The 21,047-nt window shown below is 38.6% G+C and overlaps 2 protein-coding genes across 2 annotated transcripts in view; one reads left to right on the top strand and one right to left on the bottom strand.

Moving 5' to 3' along the window:
* Window positions 1–3,797: 3,797 nt before the first annotated feature.
* Window positions 3,798–10,289, top strand: LOC108682439 (tektin-5). The gene is made up of 7 exons (XM_047880450.1): window positions 3,798–4,510; window positions 4,847–5,077; window positions 5,957–6,080; window positions 6,441–6,586; window positions 7,254–7,335; window positions 9,153–9,289; window positions 9,940–10,289. The coding sequence occupies exons 1-7, from the start codon at window positions 4,140–4,142 to the stop codon at window positions 10,157–10,159; spliced, it is 1,311 nt and encodes a 436-aa protein (XP_047736406.1). The 5' UTR covers window positions 3,798–4,139; the 3' UTR covers window positions 10,160–10,289.
* Window positions 10,290–14,109: 3,820 nt separating this feature from the next.
* The window catches only part of LOC108682437 (semaphorin-1A), a 94,475-nt gene continuing 87,537 nt past the window's right edge, over window positions 14,110–21,047 (bottom strand). Inside the window, exons 12-17 of the mRNA XM_018171597.2 lie at window positions 20,296–20,441; window positions 19,352–19,440; window positions 18,804–19,032; window positions 17,739–17,974; window positions 17,094–17,310; window positions 14,110–16,694 (exon numbers count right to left, since the gene is read on the bottom strand). Of these exons, the coding sequence (XP_018027086.1) occupies window positions 16,271–16,694; window positions 17,094–17,310; window positions 17,739–17,974; window positions 18,804–19,032; window positions 19,352–19,440; window positions 20,296–20,441 (1,341 nt within the window). The 3' untranslated portion in view covers window positions 14,110–16,270. The remainder of the gene's footprint in view (window positions 16,695–17,093; window positions 17,311–17,738; window positions 17,975–18,803; window positions 19,033–19,351; window positions 19,441–20,295; window positions 20,442–21,047) is intronic.

The following is a 21,047-nucleotide window of genomic DNA, read 5'->3' as shown; positions in this document are numbered from 1 at the left end:
TGCTTTTGGTGTTCTCAATGTATGAAATTGAGAAGGGTCGAGTGATGAATTGTGAGTAATATCAAGGAATAAGCCAAAACAAAATCGCCTTCATTTTCGCAGACATCGTATGGCCCGGGTTAATTAGAAACCTCCGAATTCGAGCAAAAGAAAATATCTTGATTAACATTATCGAACTTCGATCTCAAAATCTGCTCTGAGAAGCTCGAAAACGAGAAATTGGGAAAAGCGCAATTTGTGCAACCTATTCTGTAATATTGGACATCAGCATAACCCAACGCAATTAACATTATTTTTATAGGCTGACTGGCTAGTCGACAGTACCGGCCAATTTAAATATCGATAACATGAAAATTAATGCTCCTTCTTGCTGCTTAAAAATTCTGCAACAATAATCAGATACTTCAGTCAATTATTTAGTAAAGTACAAACCTGGATTCTCCTGGCTCTGCAGTTAGCAACTCTGAATCGATTGGCCGGCAGTCCTCGCCCAACCCGTGGATTGTGAAGGAGTTTACAGCCCAGCACACGAGCGTTCATATTCTGACGTCTTACCTGGAGCAAAACAAATGATAATTAGACACAAAATCTTGGTTAAATTTACATCGTTACTCTGGTGTAATACGTCGTTTAGCGTTGTTATGTAACCACACCGTTCCTTAGCGTATAGTAATCATTCGCAATACTGAAATATTTATAATTCACTTAAGACATCACAGCTTTCACACCAACGTACAAAGTTTCAGTTGAGATTATCATTATTATCATTTTTTAGTTAACATCAGGATCTTAATATTGAGTCATCTGCAAATGTTTCAATCAAATTTTGAGAAAGCGTGATCCGTTATTTTTCGAAACAAATCTTCGCTAATGTCTATGCGTTGGCTCATCTTTGAACAGACAAACTGAGCAATCGTCTCCGGTTTGCAATCTAATTAATCACTTTCCAATTGTAAAAATTCCCAACAGATAAAAATCTTGGCCCGTTCTCAACTGTTTATTGAAGTATGTTTCCTTGCTATTGACTCTACCGAATATTCTTCAGTGCCGCTGCATACAATGACTCGTTTTTGTGCCGTCGCTACTCACCGACTGGCCATCAATCCTGAGTGCCAGAAACTGCAGTTCGACAGCCTGCCGAGCGCTGTCGCTGGCATGCGCCTCGTCACTTTTGGGTGTCGGCGCGGAAAATGGACGCGGTCGGGCTGATGTTTTTGTCTTGATCGCGGAGCTTCTTGCGAGTCGCGCGCTACTGACTCTGACTGGAGCTCGGTCGTCACACAACATCGTTAGCTGTGGGCGTAAAAAATGGTAAGGAGAGAATGATGGTCTTTATTGTGGCAAAGAAAGGGACATCTACATGCGTGCTGCCAGTAAATAACTAGAGCTGGTTTGTTTACTTCTTCGGAATTGAATCACGGCAGTTGAAAATTCAAACATAAATTATATCAATTCTAAATGCATCATGGCGAACATCAGTAGAGCTTTTATGATGATAGCGAACATCAGTAGAGTTTTTTTCATTATACGAATGTGTACGTGTTCGGATTGACTACTTCCTAACAGGTATCTACTGCGGGTACTAGCCATTTGTTTAACTTCAGTCAAGAATGACTGACATATATGTCATCACATATATATACGGTACAACCACCACTATACTAAACTAACTGTCAATCACCAACTCAATAACATAAGACTACGACGACCAGCAGGACGAATCTACCGCGGATCCAGCGGTACGAATTGACCACGACTACAAGCTAAACAAATAATCTAATCTACCGGCAATACGAATCATTCACGACCATTAACAGAGCGTATCAACTATAGGGTTATAAGCTGAACGAATCAACCGCGGCCACTCGCTACACGACTTGATTATACGGTCACTTGCTTTATGACTCGGCCACAGTTAAAATCTATAAGACTCAACCATGAAGACGAGCTATACGAATCAACCACGTTAAGCAGCTTTGCGATTCAACCACGGTGACCAGCTTCACGATTCACCCACGTTAACCAGCTTCACGATTCAACCACGGTGACCAACATCGCGATTCAACCACGTTTACCAGCTTCGCTATTCAACCACGGTAACCAGCGTCGCGACTCAACCAAGTTAACAACCTTCGCGATTCAACCACGTTAACCACCTTCGCGATTCAACCACGTTAACCAGCTTTGCGATTCAACCACGTTAACCAGCTTCGCGATTCAACCACGTTAACCAGCTTCACACGCGTCCTGCGACGGAGTGCAAAGAAGCGTCATTATTTGCCATGGCAACGAAAACAGCTGTTGTCAAGGCAACCAGTTTAACAGAAAGCGCGGTATACATTATTAATTCATTGCTTACACTGTCACAGAGTTTCAATAAATATATATTATTGCATTTCATTTACAATGTTGTGAAGGCTAAGCTATACTAGTATGGCCCTTAATTAAATTTTGATTAAGTCGTGTTATCAAAATATTTTTTATTTGATATTAATACAGGTTAAGAAGCGAATATTATGCCTCTGAAGTTTTGATTGGAAATTAATAATTCAGAGGAGATAGAACTTCTTCAATAAGAGATAGAAATGTAATCAATTATTTTCTTATTGGATGAATTCATTTATCGTAACACAAGTCTTATGCTTAATTGTGTTCATCAAACCTTCAATCTATTCCGTGTTTTTTAGTTTGAAACAATGACAACGTTTTATTTATTTCATATTTTTACACCCGTGCAAAAAAATTGTTGGCATTGAACGAGAGACGGCAAGAACTCGGGAAAACCTGCTAAAAATATAACAAATATAAATAATCTCAAATCTTTCTCTTGTCCGGACATTCACACGTGACTGCGTCGTTAGTAAAAAAAGTTAGTTAGTAAAAAAGTCATGAAAATTGTATCAGAATCGGCAATATCGACGTCTTTTTTATTTAATATCAGTGACGAATCAATAATGCTTTATTTCGTTTAAATGATCATTTTCTGATTTAAATTGTAAACGGAAAGGATGAGAATGCACTAATAATGCTGGTGCTTGAGTAGTTCATACTTTGTTAGTGACTTCTACATAGAATTTTGTTTAAAGTCCTCAGGAATAAATAGAAACACAAAACTCTACAATTAGATTTTCTTATAATATTAAACTTATAACATTATTCCTCATACTCGAATATATAAAAGCATGCATCCAAACAAATAACAATTTTCTATGCTTCTTGAATGAGAATTTTTTAACACCTTTGCCTCCTAAAATATATATGAGATATCCACAGAGATAAAAGATATATAATATAATAATATATTATATTATTATAAAAAAAGTTTCATCAAAAATAATAATATTAATGATGGTAATAATGACAATAATAATTAAAATAGTAGTAATTATATAACATATATAAAAGAGATATATATTAAGAGATATCATCAAAGCAAAGTCATCCCAACAGAAGCACTAACTGATGTTACACAGTACCGTGCGTTGCCATGGTTACGCGTCCCTACGCTTAGCCTACTTTCGACGTCGACAGATACTCTTCAGGCCTTTTATTCCGGCCATTTTCTAGGCCAGGGCTACTCATCTACCTACTTCTTGACTAAACTGGACGTTTAAATTGTGTTATACCATTTCTTTGATTATTTTAGATTTTTCCTATATGGCTGTTTTAAAGCGACAGTCAAGCAATAAATTGGCTGGTCCATACGTAAAATTACGTAATAAATTGGCTGGTCAGAGTTACACGTAGACCTTATTTTAAATCTGTCATTGTAAACTTGTTCTAGAGACACGATATCCATCGCCGTAAAAGGAATTATAAACCTCGACAAGATCTTCCCACGTTCTGAAAACTAAGTTTGAAATCAAGTTACATATATTCATTGACCTCCTTGCGATAACGTTCTTTTCCCATTTCTTTCCAATTACGATCCAGGAAACATGCAATTAACTGAAGCATTCTGTTATATAACTCGTAATAAAAAGTTTATACTGTCTGGACAATAATTTTTATCTAAATTGTCCATTTTATCGTTTCTTACTCGGACAACATCAATTTTTTCTTCTGTAAGCTAACGAGTCTTTTTCATTTTTTAAAACTAACTGCAATCAGTTCCAAGCTGATAAAGATTTCCAGTTTCAATGTCTGTGTGCCCAAGTTGGAAAGAAATCACGTTCTTCTACTTCTGTCATAAAAACCTGCCTTGTCTTTCTTTCATTCTAGGTCTACATTTCTTATTTTTGGACGTTTTCCCTCGACTGATTCAACTCAAGATGCCGCTTAACAATGACTCCGGCGAGCACGATCTTATAAAAAATTACCATATGGCAGGGCCGCCGCAAAGGCAACGGCCAAAAACTGCCGGAATGGCCCCAAGCGGCCATTTCTTTGGCCACCGTCCGATGTCCACTAAGGCGCTGTCACCGCTTCACTGGACCCAAGAATATCGTTCCAAAATTGGGTCCGCTAAAACCGTCATCTCTTCGTCAAAAAGTGTCGAGCTTGAAAACCAGTAAGTGTTTGATTGATCGCTTCTATTTTACCGGGAACCTTTGCCGAACGAAATTTGAAAAACTGAGCTTACTTCAGTGATTCCTTCACTTTTTATCAATATCTTGTAGAAATAAAAATATCATCCATTATAACATGACCATTGTATATTTTTTATTTCAAATTTTTGTAAGTAACTAAAACTAAAAAATGAAAATGCTTATTTTGAATAAACTCAAGTGAATAACGTACCAAACGATAATCTAAGAATAAACATAAATAAATAATTACCATTCTATCATTTCCATTAAATGTTGTAACCAAAAGAAAATGTCAAATTGAATCATTGCGTCATCAGGCTGGTCTGTGGTGACGCTAAGCAGCGCGCAGAATCTCACAAGAAATTCGTGGAGGCTCTACTGGAGAAGCGTCGCTCACAGGTCAAGTATTGGAGATCAGAAGTGGACTTGAGAATTGACTTCTTGACTGTCGAATCGGGCAACTTGGACACGATGGCTGCAAGACTTCAAAAGCAACACGATTTGTATTTTCATCCGCTCCAAGTGGCACAAGAGTGTCTTAAACTGAGGTCAGTTAATTAGTTTGTCTTTAAACCTTGAATTTATACAGATAAAGTCTCTGTGATTAGATGAAATGACTAGGAGTTTTTATCATATGACCGATGGACATTTGCTTACTGCTCGAAATTAAATTGTGTCGCCTTATTACGTTACATTTCTACTAGCAGTGCAATTTTCTGCGAGCTTAAGTCCTAAACTTTCACGCGATAAGTTCAGAAAAGTTCTGTAAACTTTAAAATACGTCGACAAACTCAGGTCATAAAATGTTGACCATTAAACAATATCTTAGCCATTCACTGTGGCCTTGAATGCAAAATTCGATTGGCAAGGTCGTGTGGTTGATTTACCTGCTTAGTTGTGGCTTAGCTTGCTGCTGCGAACAACTGTGCTTCTGTAGGTCGTGTAAAATACATACTAAAAAGTGTAAAGACCCATATAATTTAGACCTTTCATCAAAATATTGATTTCATTCGCAAAGAAGAACCACAACCTGTCGTTAATAAACATAATATTCTTCGGTTATTTCCCGAGTATTTAGCCCGTATTCTTCTATTAATTTTGATTCCGTATCAAACCACCCTACTGCAGCTGCTGCTGAAAATTTTCATCTCGGCTCCATGGGCCTTGTTCATATCACGCATTGAACTTTTCGCTCTTTTTATTTCATACTATTGCTCTCTTTCTTCCAATTTGAATTCTCCTTTAATTTAATCCCATTGCCCGCCACATTTCGACTCTACTGCGCCCTTATTTTGTGTCCATTAGTTCAATCTTATGGATTCAACTGCTTTATTTTTCTATATCATTGCACCCTCGTTTGAACTATAATTATTAATGACTCGGTTAATTGTGTAACTGTGAACATGTAGTGGTTGACTCCTCTTAAGATCGGAACGTGGGTCCAGCGAAGTCGTGGAAGACGAACCGCAGTTCGCTTTGCTCGACGAGGTACGCGAACTGACGCGATGTCGAGCGTCGCTGGCCAAGGCTCTCGACGAAACTCTCAACCAGGTACTTGAGGCGAATATAATTGCGGAGCCGATCTTGTGACAGTTTGTGATAACGATAAATTTCGAGTTCAAATTTGAATGCCTGTGCTTTAAATGTACTAAATAACTCTTCGATTATTCTTTTAATAAAGCCCATGTCTTCATACGTTACAGTCATTCACCTGAGTAACAATTTTGAACAGGACACGAGATCTAAGCAATATCCTTTCGACAATTTTTCCTCGTCGATAGAAATTCGTGGAATAATATGTGTACTTCCCGTTTGCATGACTATTTTCATTTACCATTTGAATTAATAAATTATTTATAAATCCCATTCAGGTGGAAGAATTTACATTACGTGACTTTTTTAATTTTCAAGGCACGTCGTAACAGGGCTGCGACATATCAGTTAAAGAAGGACTTTGCAAACAAGAGTTCAGCGTTGCATGTCGATTCAGTGGTGGCTGACTTGTTGCCTTCGGAAAATCATTCAAATATCCTACCCGTCGAGGTCATCTCTGCCAGGTTCGTCATGAGTTATTATCCGATCAAACTTTATTTTATTCATGGAAGCGTGTCGAGCCACAATGGTTATCGTATAAACTAGTCAGCTTCAAAGCTGCAGGATCTCTTCTGTACAAAAATGCATATCTTGACTGTTGTTTTCCTTTTATCAAGATGTGGTCAAAAAACTAAATCGAAAATTTTAATCTTAAGAAAAGAAAAATACTTCTTAAAAATATTAGTTCTAGCCTTAGATTAACGCTACTAAATTTTTAAGTCAAACTTGGTTAGCAATTGTCACTTGTTAAAACTTGAGTTTTTTTTACATACGACATTACATCTGACATTACTTATGGTATTACCATTGACATTACATACGACATTACATCTCATTATCAAAAATAGTTCAGCATAGCTGCAAAGTCATCTTGCCAACTACTTTGCTTTAAGAACTTAAATCTCGACTTTACAGTGAGGGCGCGAAATAAATATTTTTAGTTATTTTTCTCCGTCGCTTTACTGAGTCAGTGCATGGAGTCTGTTGGTCTGTGTTACCTCGTAACTTAAGAGCGATTTTGTTTCACTTCCGATAGCGTAATCACGGCCTTGCTCTCTCTGTAGCGTTGTTAGGGCAAGACCAATCATCTGAATTACTTACTTAGAACTAAAATGTTCGATTTTATTGCAGTGCTTTGAGTGTCGCAGAATGGGAGGAGCGTTGTCGTGCATTGGTGGAGAAGGCTGAGCAGCAACACCTGCGCTCCCATAAGGTGTGTTTATCGTTTCAAATTTGGATATAAATACTTTTAAATTTAAGGATTTAAACCGCAAGAAAATGTGTTACATATAATTTGGGAGGCAACATATAATATTTGTCATATGAACGTTATGTTTTGTTTAATTAGGAGCACTGAAATATATATTTAAATGCATTTCAGTTATCACAGCAAATAAATAATTTACAATTTTAGCTAATAAATAATTATATAATAACTGAATCAATTGGAAGTAAATTAAGTTGCATTTGATAGGAGATAATTATAAATAATAAATGCATCAAAACATGCAAAAAAAAAGTTCTTCTAGCCAGTACGTGATATGCAGGACAGTTGAAAAGTATCATCCGGAATCTTCAATAAGTTATAAATAAAAGTATTTTCCGAAGTTGTATTAAAAAATAATGTGAAATGTCTAAATTTGACGCTCATACGGAAGATATCATTTTGCATATATATGCCAGCAATCCATGAATTCATGAAACATTAAACAAAAACGCTCAAGTTTTCTTAGTTGGGATTTTGAATATGAAATTAAATTGAGAATATTGACATTATTTCTGGAAAAATAATACATTTCTAGCAATCATTGTTTTCCAAAGAAGTAGTTTCAATTTAAACATTTAATTTTTGTGTTTTTGTTGGAAAGATATCGGTCAATAGACTGCCCTGTTGATGGGATAATTTCAACATCTTAAATGTTTTTCGTTTTAATCCGTAAATTTGATTTTTATGTTTCATAGTGTACTTCTTAACAGGTTTCAATCAACATTTAAGAATTGACATTTCAGAAAATAAGTGTAAGCAATCAAGATTCTCAACTATCTGCAGTGAAGCTTCTTGAATGTTTTGAATGAATTCAATATCAATAAAACGTTATTTAGTTGCAAAAAAGGTCCAAAAGTGTTGTCCGCCGGACGTGCAAGCTGCGTAAATATGAACGATGTATTTTTATTTTTCTTCAAGTGGCTTGCATCTTTGATGCTTGTGTGATAAGAACCTGCTTAATGAGAACCTGCTTTCTTTGAGTGGCTTACATCTGTGTTTACAGACGCGGCAGCTTCTGATTTGGATTACCAGAAGCTGGGGCGGCTCTAAATTTTGTTAGGGATGAGAAGAATTATCTTGCCCAACATTTGGGTAACAGTATAAATGCTAGTAGATCTACGGTTATTATTTGTAGCACAGAATAAGACATTTTGAATGAATTTTATTCATGAATCATTTAACGAATTTATTATTCGAAAATTTCTGTCATGAAATTCAGAAAACAATGGTCGAGTTGACGCCTCAGTTTAATTGATTGAAGTACGTATGCTACTTATTGCCAACTGCGTTATTCTCGCTCAATGCATGTGGTTCTCCGTGATTCGTCGCTTGTGTCATAACGAAATGGTGTTCACAATCAATTCCTATTTCCTGATCTTTCTACAATGTCCAATTGAACATGTAAAGTTTTTTAAGCTTTTTCTCATCAATCATAGTCTGTGGGATCGAGCTTTCTCTTAGGGTACGCACACAGTGGAAGCAGGTTTGCCCGCGCGGGCAACCTGCACCAACCTGCCACAAGAATGAACATAGGATAATAATGTAAGTGTTCACAGTGAAAACCTGTACGAATAGGCTTCTGTATGCTATGGTTTCAACCTGCCACAAGAATGAACATAGGATAATAATGTAAGTGTTCACAGTGAAAACCTGTACGAATAGGCTTCTGTATTCTATGGTTTCAGGCGCCAGCCTGAGCAGGTAACCAGCACGCTGGCAACCTGCTTTCACTGTGTGCGTACCCTTACTTTGTTTGCTGTCAGGTCGTAGAGGAAGAGCAGTCTATGGAGAGAAGTCAAGCTGCTCTTCAGGCTGAACTCTCGGCCAAACGCCCATCATTCGCTCAGGCCCTCACAAGCTTGCGGATTCGGTCGGCAAAACCAAGACTGGAGCAAGTCAGGTAACCGCAGAAGTCTTTTAATGTATTTTTGGGACACTAACAATTAGGAATAGCTTACTGAAAACTCGAGGTTACGGTGCGGTTACTTTGATGTGGGATGTGGTGACGCTAAGATGGAACTTTTACTCCATTACTAAAACGATGCTGAATAAAATGTTTCATGAAACTACGAATTCAATTTAAGAATTAAAATAATTGTCAGTCGTTTAAATTTCGTCACTGTCAATAAAGAAAACTACAAAGCAAAAAAAAGTATAATACTACATAGTAAAACTATGAATCAATGCTATCAATTCTTCAGTTACTCGCGACTAAAAATAATGCAAACAACTGAAGTTAAAAATCACAAATTGGTTCAGGCATGACCTATCTTTCGAGGGAATTGATTTCACCACCTTTGACAATTATTAGAAACATTGAAGATTTTTCACTGCCTATTTTCACTTTGTCTCGCTACGGTGAAATACAAATTCATCATATCTGTAGTGACTGATATTCAGAACGACCAATATTTTTCACGGTGCGATTCGTCAACTCTGTAGTGATTGATGTGATATGCCGAACAATTATTTTTCGCGGTGCGACAGAGTATAAATTCATTATATCTGTAGTTACTGATATTTCAACAATTATTTTTCGCGGTGCGACAGAGACGAGGCAGAGACGGCGCTGTACCGCGAAGTGGTGGATTTGGAGCAGAGCATCGAGCGTCTACACGACGCGGTCAGAGCGTCAGCGAAGGCCGCGCAGCGTCTGGCAGCGACAAGGGTGGCGCTAGAAGATGACATCAACAGGAAAGCTCAGGCGCTCTACGTAGATCAGGTGAAGGTGATGAACCTACGAGCCACAGTAGATGTCGACAAATTCTGAACGTTGGAGCATTTCAACGGCAACTGCGCGCCAATCATTTGTTCAGCCATATACTATAATCTATGCACTAAATCGATCAACACAATCATTGGCAGTCACTATTATAGCAGAGCACCTAAACTGTGTCTTCAACGCACCATTCAATAAATCGTAATTAAATGTAATGAATTAAATTGTGTATAGTTTCAATCCGATGAAATATGTTGAAATGACTCGAAATTACAAGGATCTCTCTCCTGTTCATTTTTTACATTTTATTTTACTTCAACATAAGGAAATTATCCGTATTTCCGTTAAATAGGAAAATCGATTCAAATTTGAGCTATAAAATGTGCTATCTTCTCCCATTTAAGGCAAAATACATTTTTCGACGTTCATCAATGCATTCGCATGCTGGTGCGGTTACTGAATAAAACTATAAATGAACTAATCCATCAGTATATATATTACGTAGTTTGGTGCCTTGCGTCGGTCAGCACTTGAATTTCCTCGGCGAAGGCTTAATTCCCTTTACAAAATGAAACGGAATATTTCACCCTAAAACGAATGTAGATATTTTCGAGAAGAATAGGGGATGGAAACCAATTTCCGATAATGCACGTATTATTATAACAATGTTCGCATGGGTGCGAATTGCCTGCACGTCAACATACGGCAGCTCAAACGCAAATTAATACATTACGTAAAAGCACATTCTTAACAAAACGCACATTTGTAGTCGATAAATAAAACGTAATACAATAGTAATACGAGAAATAAAGTTTAATCGATGTCAGATCTAAGCAGAGTTATTGAGTATATGAATCGACGTGATATTAGATGATATACGGCAGAGTTTACCAGCGCTGAGGTCGCACGGCGCTGCAAACCAGGGACTATATTCGCACAAGGTTTGCTTCAGATGATAGATGATTAAATAGCATCGCACAAGGTTTGCCTGAGATGATGGATGATTAGATAGCATCGCACAAGGTTTGCTTCAGATGATAGATGATTAAATAGCATCGCACAAGGTTTGCTTCAGATGATAGATGATTGCATCGCACAAGGTTTGCTTGAGATGATAGATGATTGCATCGCACAAGGTTTGCTTCAGATGATAGATGATTAAATAGCATCGCACAAGGTTTGCCCGAGATGATGGATGATGAAGTCTAGAAGAGATGTGCTCCAAATCGCGTAAAAGACACCCGTCTTCAGGCGTCTCTTTGCCCGCAGTATCGTTTAAAAAGTGAGCTACGTTTCCATCTACAATATCAGTACATAGTCTATAATAGGAAAAAATAAATGACCTACAGATACTATGAGCCTTATTGAGATTAGCAACATTTTCCAATATTTGTATTGTGACTTTGACTATAAGCAACAAAGTCTCATTCTTCTTTACAATAAAAAGAAGTTTTTACATTTGCTAGCCGACGACAAACTCCCATGGCATGAAGTATCATCACTACGTCTATCAATTACCTATTTGAAAACTATCGTACGGGTATAGTTCCATTAGGAGACATTCTCCGTTTATCATAAGCTTATCAGTATTATTATTTTAATTATGGCAACGGAGCCGTAAGAATTGCTGCGCGGCTGACACATCGCGATAAAGAAGCTCTCTGCACAGAAGCGATCGAGGATGTAAGGATGCCATTGAAAGTCAGGAAGATGAGAGAACGAATATCACCGAAGGTTCACAGAGCAAGGAATAACTATACACATATCCCTACTGGAGGTGGCGACTATGGGCACTCACACATTTAATGGGCACACACATTACTAACGCTCCACACACTTAAACGTCAAGGCAGAGAACCTTTTCTCGTCATGTGTCAGCCCGCCTCGCTATGTACAATAAGAGACTAGCAAACCAACTATACGCTTCCCCTCTGCTCTAATCTGATACAACTATGTTCAGTGCATTTCCTTCTCTGTTTTATAATGCAATTGTGTATGCAAAGCTCCGCCAAATAATGGCGTTGATTGCACCACCAAAGTCATCTACAGTAAGTACAGAGCTGTGGCTCCAGCTCAGTGAGAGAGCGCACGGACACAAATTTAAGATCTGCACTTGTATGATAGCTTATATCAATTATTTAAAACTCAAATCATATTAGTCTGCAAATAAATAGTAATCACCATCAACTGTGACCTCCAACTCGAAAATAGCCATAATTTGTCAAAGGAAAATGAACAAATTTCCGACGCATACGTAATACATGCAATGTTTTTCTTTACCAACCAATTGTCTTGATCACTCGTGTATCTCGGGCAAAGCCTTTCCCTCTCCTGCTTAACTGTCAAGCGCGAAATTGAGAATCACCAAATGAAGCACAAGAAGCTTCGCAAGTAAATGAGAAATGAATGCTAAATATAAATTCACGTAGAATGTTCTTTGACTAGAATGTAACAAAACCAAATGACGCGGCGCCAAACGAAACCCAACTGAGCTACAGATCTCATAGAACAAATTGCTTCCAAAATAACATGACAACAAATTATTGAGCAAACGATTTTCACAAGAAACATTTGAAGTCAAAGAAATGGAGAAAATAAATATGCCTTTAATCGCTTAAAAACAAGCGCTTTACATCTTTAAACCTCACAACAAAAAAGCATTGGAGTACAATTTATTGAGCAACTTGTCAAGCAAGAAAATATAACCGTTTGAACTAATACAATTAAATAAATCTCACAACACTTCCATTACATTGTCGCTTGAATTAACTCCAAATTCATTCAAGATCTTGCACTTGAAGAGTACAAATTACTTACTCAATCCTCACATTCACACAAGAGCTTCGCATCTGAGCAGAAGCATAACATGAACCGCGACTGAATACCTAGTAATTTTAGAAGAATTAATTTACAATCTGGAAGAATGAGATGCCAGTGACAATAATTGATTGTTTAAAACATTTTTTTTTGTTATGGAGAATTGAAGAAAATTGAAAACAATACCGTATCTAAACGAGGGCAGTGCACATGACGAGTTAAAAATAATAATTATTCTTCATTGACGAGGCGAGTTTGTAAGGATTCAAGATAGGAAGTACAAAAAACGATAAACGAAATTATAAAAGCAACCAAGAATTATTTGAATGCATATGATTGAAATATGCATAAGATTCCAATACGTATGGCGTGAAATGAAATGCAATTTAAGTTCGTCATTTGGACAGCGAGCGAACCATGCTGCTGAGATGCTTCTCGAGCGCGCGGTCACAGCAAACTCCATTCAGCGATACATGGCACATTGTCTTTTAAGAGTTTCGTCACATCAACACTATTTACAAATAAACTTATCATTACAGATCAAAGACTGAGGCAATCATAGCTGAACCAACATCGGGTTAATTCAAGCGTTCACTCGCAAACTGGCAGCTGCCACGACACTTTTTACAAGATTTAGCAGCAATCTTCACAAGGTTGTTCTTCATGAATAGATAATAGGCCTTACATACATTGCTTCATAACGCAAGTACTGACCGCAGAATGTAATTTGATAAGCGCAGCTAAAAAATAGATATTCATAACACTTATTGCGCAATGCGAAAAAAATGAAAGGAGCAAATGACTTCGGGTAAGATAACTACATGACGTTACCAAGCAAACGCCACCTCACAATCGTTAACGAATTTCGTTAACAATCGTTACATGTTCAGCGCTAACGAACTTTTTATACGTGGTCACCGCGCTGCATCGCCAGCTTGTCTTTAGGGATGAGCCCAACTTCAGAGCTTCAGACAACCTAATTCTATCTAACTCACCTACAGTACTCATTACTATAATGGCTATTTACATACCTATGTACAGGCTACACTCGACGCAGTGCAGCAGCAACGGTGGCTGTAGAAAAAGAGATCACGAAACGCTCCTTCACCTTTTTTCAATGATTACCAACTAAACATAAAAAATATTGCCAGCCTTCTTTAATTAGTTAAATTAAATTTAATTAATTCATTAATTAATCATCAACTCAAGTAACTCTTTAAAATTACTTCAAATTTCTTCCGGTAAACTAGAATTACGTTAATGTCAGTGGTGGCCGAAATTTAGAGTTATCATTCTGGCTTATTGAGGAGCTACCCTTTGATAATACTGACGAGCTATAAACGATATGAATTACAGATATAGCTTTATGAAAGAGATCTCTTAGGAGAACAGCGTTCTGGCACACCTCAACTTAATCGTTGACAGAAGGCCGCACAAGCCACACCGCTATACTAGAGTGCACTTGGTCTAGAAGTCTACGAGTTCACTACGACAGAACTATAAAGCAAAGGCCCAATGAGCTGCCGAGCACACATACACCTCCAATCCATTCATTATCAATAAAAAACATTCTTATTCAATTCAAAGTCTCATCATCTCAACACTGGCAATACACTGAAACGTATTATTGAAGGCGATCCACTTGACATTTTCATGTCAAGACCTAACCCCAAACATCAGGCGTCCAGAAGATGAACGTTATACAAGGCCAACGCCCGTTTGTCCATTTGGAACGTGAATTTTATCGACGTGCTTATGAATTTTTTCTGATGAGGGAAGAACAACAGGTAAACATTTTAAATTAAGTAACATTTTACACGAGCGCAGCTCGTTTTACGTACCTAGCACTTGTAGCCAAAAATTTCTGAACCATCGGAAAAATCTTCACCGATGACTGAAACACGAAGCGATATCCGATTTTGATTCATTAATATGACAATTTTGTGCAATTAATAAGTAGGTTAGTACAATGCAGTACTATTCGTATCCACTCAGGACTATTTGAGTTGCATCTTGGCACCAGAGTGGGGAGTGGCAATCTTTGCTCTAGACGTGAATATTTACACTTATAATACTGGTGGGGAAGGGCAAGGAAGGGTAACGCATAACAGACATACCATACACAGTGATAAGGATTAAGAGAAACAGGATCAGGGTATGAATAAACACTCTGACTCTCCATATAGCAGCGCTTTCCAGCTTTCAATTTTTCTGGATAATTCTTGTGTTTGCGAATGAGGTTGCAGTGTACCTGAGTCACACTTGTTTCTGAATCAGCTAACTTGGGTCAAGCTGTAACGTACATACGAGATGCGTTGAATAATTTTATGAGAGTTTATAAATGCAAAAAAATATTCAAAATGAAATCCTCTTGGTTCAAGAATGTCAACGACCTTTAGTGCAAAGTTTAAGTATCGTCAACGTTGACTGCGAATCGAGTACAATCACAACGGCTGTCGCAACAAAGAACAAGTCATTGAAGATAAGACAATTTTGTTTGATGAATCAAAATTTGTGTAAATTAGAATGATATTTCAAAACAGTCGCTAAACGTGACGCATCTTTTCATCGCCTGGACTGCAGTAGAGGCTGAAGAAGGATCGATGCTTCGTCGCGAGGAGACACAGGGTATTTCCTGGCTTTGTTGTGCGAGTAATAATGAAGGGATCGAGGCAAGGTACCAATGTGATAGCATTGCTGTACGTCTGTCTTAGAAACTTTGTTGGGGCTGCGGCCACTGCGACTAGATTCAGAACTGGGAAGGTAATGCTGAGGAAATAGAATTGCGGTGTTGGAAGATATCGAAGGTCTAGAGCTGCTGCTGCTACCACACGTAGGAGTGATGCACCGACGTGGATTGTGCATCGTACTGCGCAATCCGAATACAGGAGAGCTTGAGCTGTAGAGTTCAGTTGACGTGTGCGACTGAGGTGTGCGAGACTGGGGAGTGTGAGACTGAGGCGTGTGAGATTGTGGAGTATGAGATGTGGGTGTGTGAGATTGAGGAGTGTGAGACTGGAGATTACGATCAGCAGAGCCAATGTCCGAGAGAGAATCGGATTGATTTGTGTGATGGGAATCGTTTGAAGATGGAGACTGATTGGTGTACATTTGATGAGCAGCATAACACGATGCTGGTTGAGGTACAGGTTGAATGTTGCTATATATGGAACAAGGAGGTATGGATTGTGGTTCATTGAAATTATTCACTAGTATGTTGGAATAATAACCAAAGGCTGGGTTAGCTAGAACACTATTGTTGGTGTTAAAAGGAGCAACCAGGCCACAGCGAGGATCTACGTTGAAAGCGTGCAATGGAGAGTGAGAGCGTTTAGGAGAGTTGGTTCACAGATAAACTTTCTTCACAGATCGCGTCGTAGAATAGCCATCAGGAGTGCGGTGGTCATAGTCACCCCTCCTGTGGTCACGGCCACGCGTGCCATATTTTTCTGAGGTCCTGAGAGTGCCGTGCGTAGAGTAGCTCTCAGGAGTGTAATGTAAAGGAATGTCTTGAGGTCCTTGTTGTTGTTGCTGCAGTGTTGGCTGCATGCCGGGCTGTGGCTGCAGGGCCAGCATAGGGCCCATTGACTGATCAGGAGGACCTCCCATCATCCCGACATTTGGGAGAGGCTGGCCTGGAGTAGAGGGCGTCTTCATGGGGGCCTTTGGGGACATACTGAGCACCAGGTTGACGTTCTTGTTGAGGGGAGGGTTGACAAGAACTGGCTCAGCGTATGTCACCTCCTCCTGCATGTCACTTGTCAAACGACTGCACACAAATGAAGGCGTTAACATGACATGCTTGAGTTAATGTACGATTAATAAAGGTAAGACGAAACAAAAATCAAGTAAATGTTTAGATTAGAAAAAAAATTATTTCGAAATAACCTTAATCTTTGAATTAAGAACGAATGCCAAAACATAGAATTGATCGTTGTCAATACTTATTAAACAAAGGAATCCCTTAATTTATCATTGGAACTACAAAACAAAACTATATTGATTCAAATAAACTGTAAAATTTACGGCAGCTTTCTATTCCAACAGTACTAGTCTTCACACAAAATGAAAGTAATAAATGACTTCTACGTACAAATTTGATTTTCCGTCACTATACTAGTAGTAAAATAAATAAATCAAACAAAGAAACAGGGCTCAAAGTTCCCACCTATTCGGCGTCTGTCTCTGGTCGTAGTACTCGTAGTCCGTGGCTGCGTAAAGTTGGTTGTCTTCTTCTTTGTTGCATTTTTTACCGCAGAAAAATCCTGTGATGAAACCCAATATGAGAGCTCCGATGGCCGCAGACGCCACGGCGATGGCGAGCGTCTCTGTGGTGAAGTGCAGCGGCACAGACTTGGTGCTGGAGACGCTGCTGCCTCCACCTACTGCAAGAGATTGCGATCTCTGACGTTTAAGCGAGCTTTTTAGCTTACATTTCGAAACAGTAAGAGTGGCTTGCAGGGGACAATTGCAGTGTAAATAACGTCAATGAATTCTTTAAAAGGAAACAAACGGCAATGCGCCTAAAACGATTCAAGATAAATTATTTCCATTCATAAGAGGTACAACAATTATATTTTCAATTTTGCCTGTACCAAAATCATTACACCACAGCTATAGATCCTTGTTCCCCCTGTACCAAAATCATTACACCACAGCTACAGATCCTAATTCTCGCTGTACCAAAATCATTACACCACAGCTCCAGATCCTAATTCTCGCTGTACCAAAATCATTAGACAACAGCTGCATATACTAATTCTCCCTCTACTAAAACCATTGCACCACAACCAAAGACACTACCACAACCAACCATCATGAGGTTCATCATGCGCTGGATGCTGCGTGTTGGTGACGCTGTTGCTGCTGGCAGAGACGCTAGAGTCTCTGTTGATGGAGGCAGAGTGCGACGGCAGCTTCTCCTTGCCGCAGTCTCGGTGTACGCCCGTACCGATGCTCTGGATGAGCTCCTTGCCTTGTGTCACTACACGACACTTGCTGTTGAATTTGTCCCATGCACAGTATGGGTCCTGTAGCGCCACGCACTCACTGCACGTTCATACGTATAATTAGGAATAAATATTAATTTAAATTGCATTAAAACATATTTTTTTTAAGATATCAAATGAAAGGGCGTTTTTTAGAAAAGAATATTAATTGAAAATGCATTAGAACCTTTTTCTAAACAAAATAGTGGTTGAAACTGAATTGAAACCTTTTAGTCTAAAGCAAAAGGCGTGAAAATTTTTTTATTATTTGAAGATTATTATTGATTTAATTCAACTCTACAATTGAAAGTTGAAATCCGATTTGATCGTTATTTGCTTTCTTCAATTCACTGATCGAAAGTGTTGAACATTCAGGCAACGAAACATTCCTTTTAAATGTGCTGCTTTGAACACAGAAATAAAAGTAAAAATATTAAAGATTACGGTTATGTGAGTTTTCATTTTTTAACAGAATTTATTCCGCTAATGAACCCATGCAGCGATGAAATTTAAATTGATAATTCTGGCGTAGAGCTAGAGAATTTTTACTTGAAAATAAACCCTTATTGAATAATTCATCCGACAATAACTTTGATCTGAATGACATTACATGAACATAACATGCAAAATAACTAATGTATTAGCCCTTAAAATAACATAATAAAATGACCTGCATGACATGATCTTGTCGAATAATGGTCATATATAATAATATATCAAAATAATGGTCAAAATATAAATATAAAATAATAATTGTCAAAATGATGGTCAAAAATCAAATTTTGTCGAATTAGTTAACACACAAAATAATTAATGTATTAGCCATTAAAATAATATAATGACACAAAATAATTTATGTATCAACATTTGAAATAATATAATGAAATGACCTGCATGACATGATCTTGTCGGTGTAGCATCGCACAAGAGGGATGGAGTAAATGCGATCGCTGGAGCCCACAACTAGCCGCGGGTGGCGCTGTGAAGAACGCACGATGTGCAGAGAGTTGATGGGAGTGCTCGGCTCAAACACTGAAATTTCTTCGATGATGAAAGGCTCGACTTCTTGGAAGGAGTCCGCAGACTTCGTGTTAACTGCTTTGATCACCTTGCCATCCTCTGCAACGTAAGTTGAAATATAAATACAGTTTACGCGTAGAAAATTAATTATTATTCCCTATTGAAATTTAAATACAGTTTACGCGTAGAAAATCAATTATTAATCCCTAATTTCTTATCAGAAGGGCACATGAAATTGATTTGAAGTTTTGAACGCTCAGACAATGATTTGAACACTCCAATCGACACAAGGAGCTGCTTCAAAGATTCCGTGAAAACGATGACAGCGTGAAAAGGAAACGATATTGTACAGAAACACATCAGGGACATTCACCACAATACATGCAACATTAAGAAAGCCACAGGCAAGACAAATTACCAGTGCCAATGTAGAGGACGTCGTAGCTTTTCCCGTCGTGGGTGTGAACCTGCGGGTCAACAGCGATGGCGCTGAAGCGGCCGCTGTAGCTGAGACGAAAAAGTTGTCGTCATTTTACGATGCATTTCGGTACATGACATCATATACAGGAATGCCATTACCGCCACTATTTCTCATGACACACGCATTATGGACGTAAAATATTCTAAACACATATAAAGATATCATTTAAAATTTCTTCGCTAAAATTTGCCGTCACATGAATATTTGGATAGAAAACTAATTCGAGAAGAAAATCTAATAAATTCCTAGGTGGATAGTAATGAATACGGCTGCATTAACTCATACTCCCCTAAGAACATGAATGACAGAACCGAGGCTGTTAAACATCCTACCAAAGGATCTAAGAGAGGGGGAGTTCACCCTGGAGACCTTCAAGAGACAACTGGACGTGTTCCTAGGCACAATCCCAGATCGACCTCCCCTGCAACACTACCAGCGGCGAGAAGCAAGCAACAGCATCGTGCATCAGGTGGCCCAAATGAGGGCGGATGAACGATAGTGCAGTGGTGAGAGACTCTGTCTCTCGCACCCAGCTCCCGGGTTCGAGTCCCACTGAGGACAAGTTCTACCGGGAAGCTCAGCTCATGGTCAACTCAGCCATTCATCCAACTTTGGTTGATAAATGAGTACCTGGCTTGTCCAGGGTGTTGTGTAATGCAATCAAATGGTTCTGGCGGGTCAGCGAGCCAGTGATGGTCGTAGAACTACCAGTGGTACCGAGTGCCCGGAAAAACTGGCCGATCACCCCCTCTCCCTAGTCGCCACTACCAGGATGGGCAATTACAACAACAAAAACGATAATCAGAGGCAGCGATCCATCGTGGCCTGGGACTGCTACGTCCAAAACAAATACTAAGGATGCTAAGGACACTCTCACTCACTGTGTAGCGGTGCGTATAAGCACAGGCTGGCCGAAGAAGGCAGGCACAGCCTCGTCCATCATCGAGTGCGACTTGATGAAGTTCAGCGTCACGTCCGGCAGAGTCGAGGAGTCTTTAACGCACTGTCCAGGACGGGGTTCCGGCACCTGCACGCAATTAAAAACTTATTAGTGTTCCCCAAATATCAAATTGTTACACATTATTATTCTGAAATTAAAAACTTATTAAGTGTTCCCCAAATATCAAATTGTTACACATTATTATTCTGAAATTGAAAACTTATTAGTGTTCACCAGATATCAAATTGTTAGACATTATTAGTCGGAAAGTTCCCGAACAATAAGTGTGAGCGTGTTGCCTAGGAACTAATAATATCATCCGGTTTCATGTAATAAAATTAATCAACCAACGATTAAATGCCAAAAACATAATGCGGTGAATTTACATGTTATGTTTTTAATTTAAATTCAATGTTAATTGGCGATTTGAGCAAGCAAATATGACAAGTAAACAAAGTTCCATCAGAAAAAAAATTATCAGGCGACGTTTGCCGTTGGCTAAAATTGCTGTAAACTGATAAAATAATCTCTGCATTTGTCACTGCTACAAGTCTATTGTCAATTACATTTCGTTGACAACCGGAGGGTCCATTTCCTTGATTAACACGACACGCAATGGAGCCATGTTTCATTGCAAAGCCAGTTGCTCAGTATTTAACGCCAGTAGCACAGTATTTAACGCCAGCAGCACAG

Source organism: Hyalella azteca, unplaced genomic scaffold, assembly GCF_000764305.2.
Source record: "Hyalella azteca isolate HAZT.00-mixed unplaced genomic scaffold, Hazt_2.0.2 contig5407, whole genome shotgun sequence".
Classification (NCBI taxonomy): Eukaryota; Metazoa; Arthropoda; class Malacostraca; order Amphipoda; family Hyalellidae; genus Hyalella; species Hyalella azteca.
This window is presented reverse-complemented; position numbering and strand designations above follow the sequence as displayed.

Bases quoted from the DNA above. Each gene is read 5' to 3' on its own strand.
- LOC108682439 (XM_047880450.1), top strand. From the start codon at position 4,140: ATGTCTGTGTGCCCAAGTTGGAAAGAAATCACGTTCTTCTACTTCTGT. The intron at 6,081-6,440 runs GTACTTGAGGCG...TTAATTTTCAAG, and splicing joins TCGACGAAACTCTCAACCAG to GCACGTCGTAACAGGGCTGC. The intron at 7,336-9,152 runs GTGTGTTTATCG...GTTTGCTGTCAG, and splicing joins AACACCTGCGCTCCCATAAG to GTCGTAGAGGAAGAGCAGTC.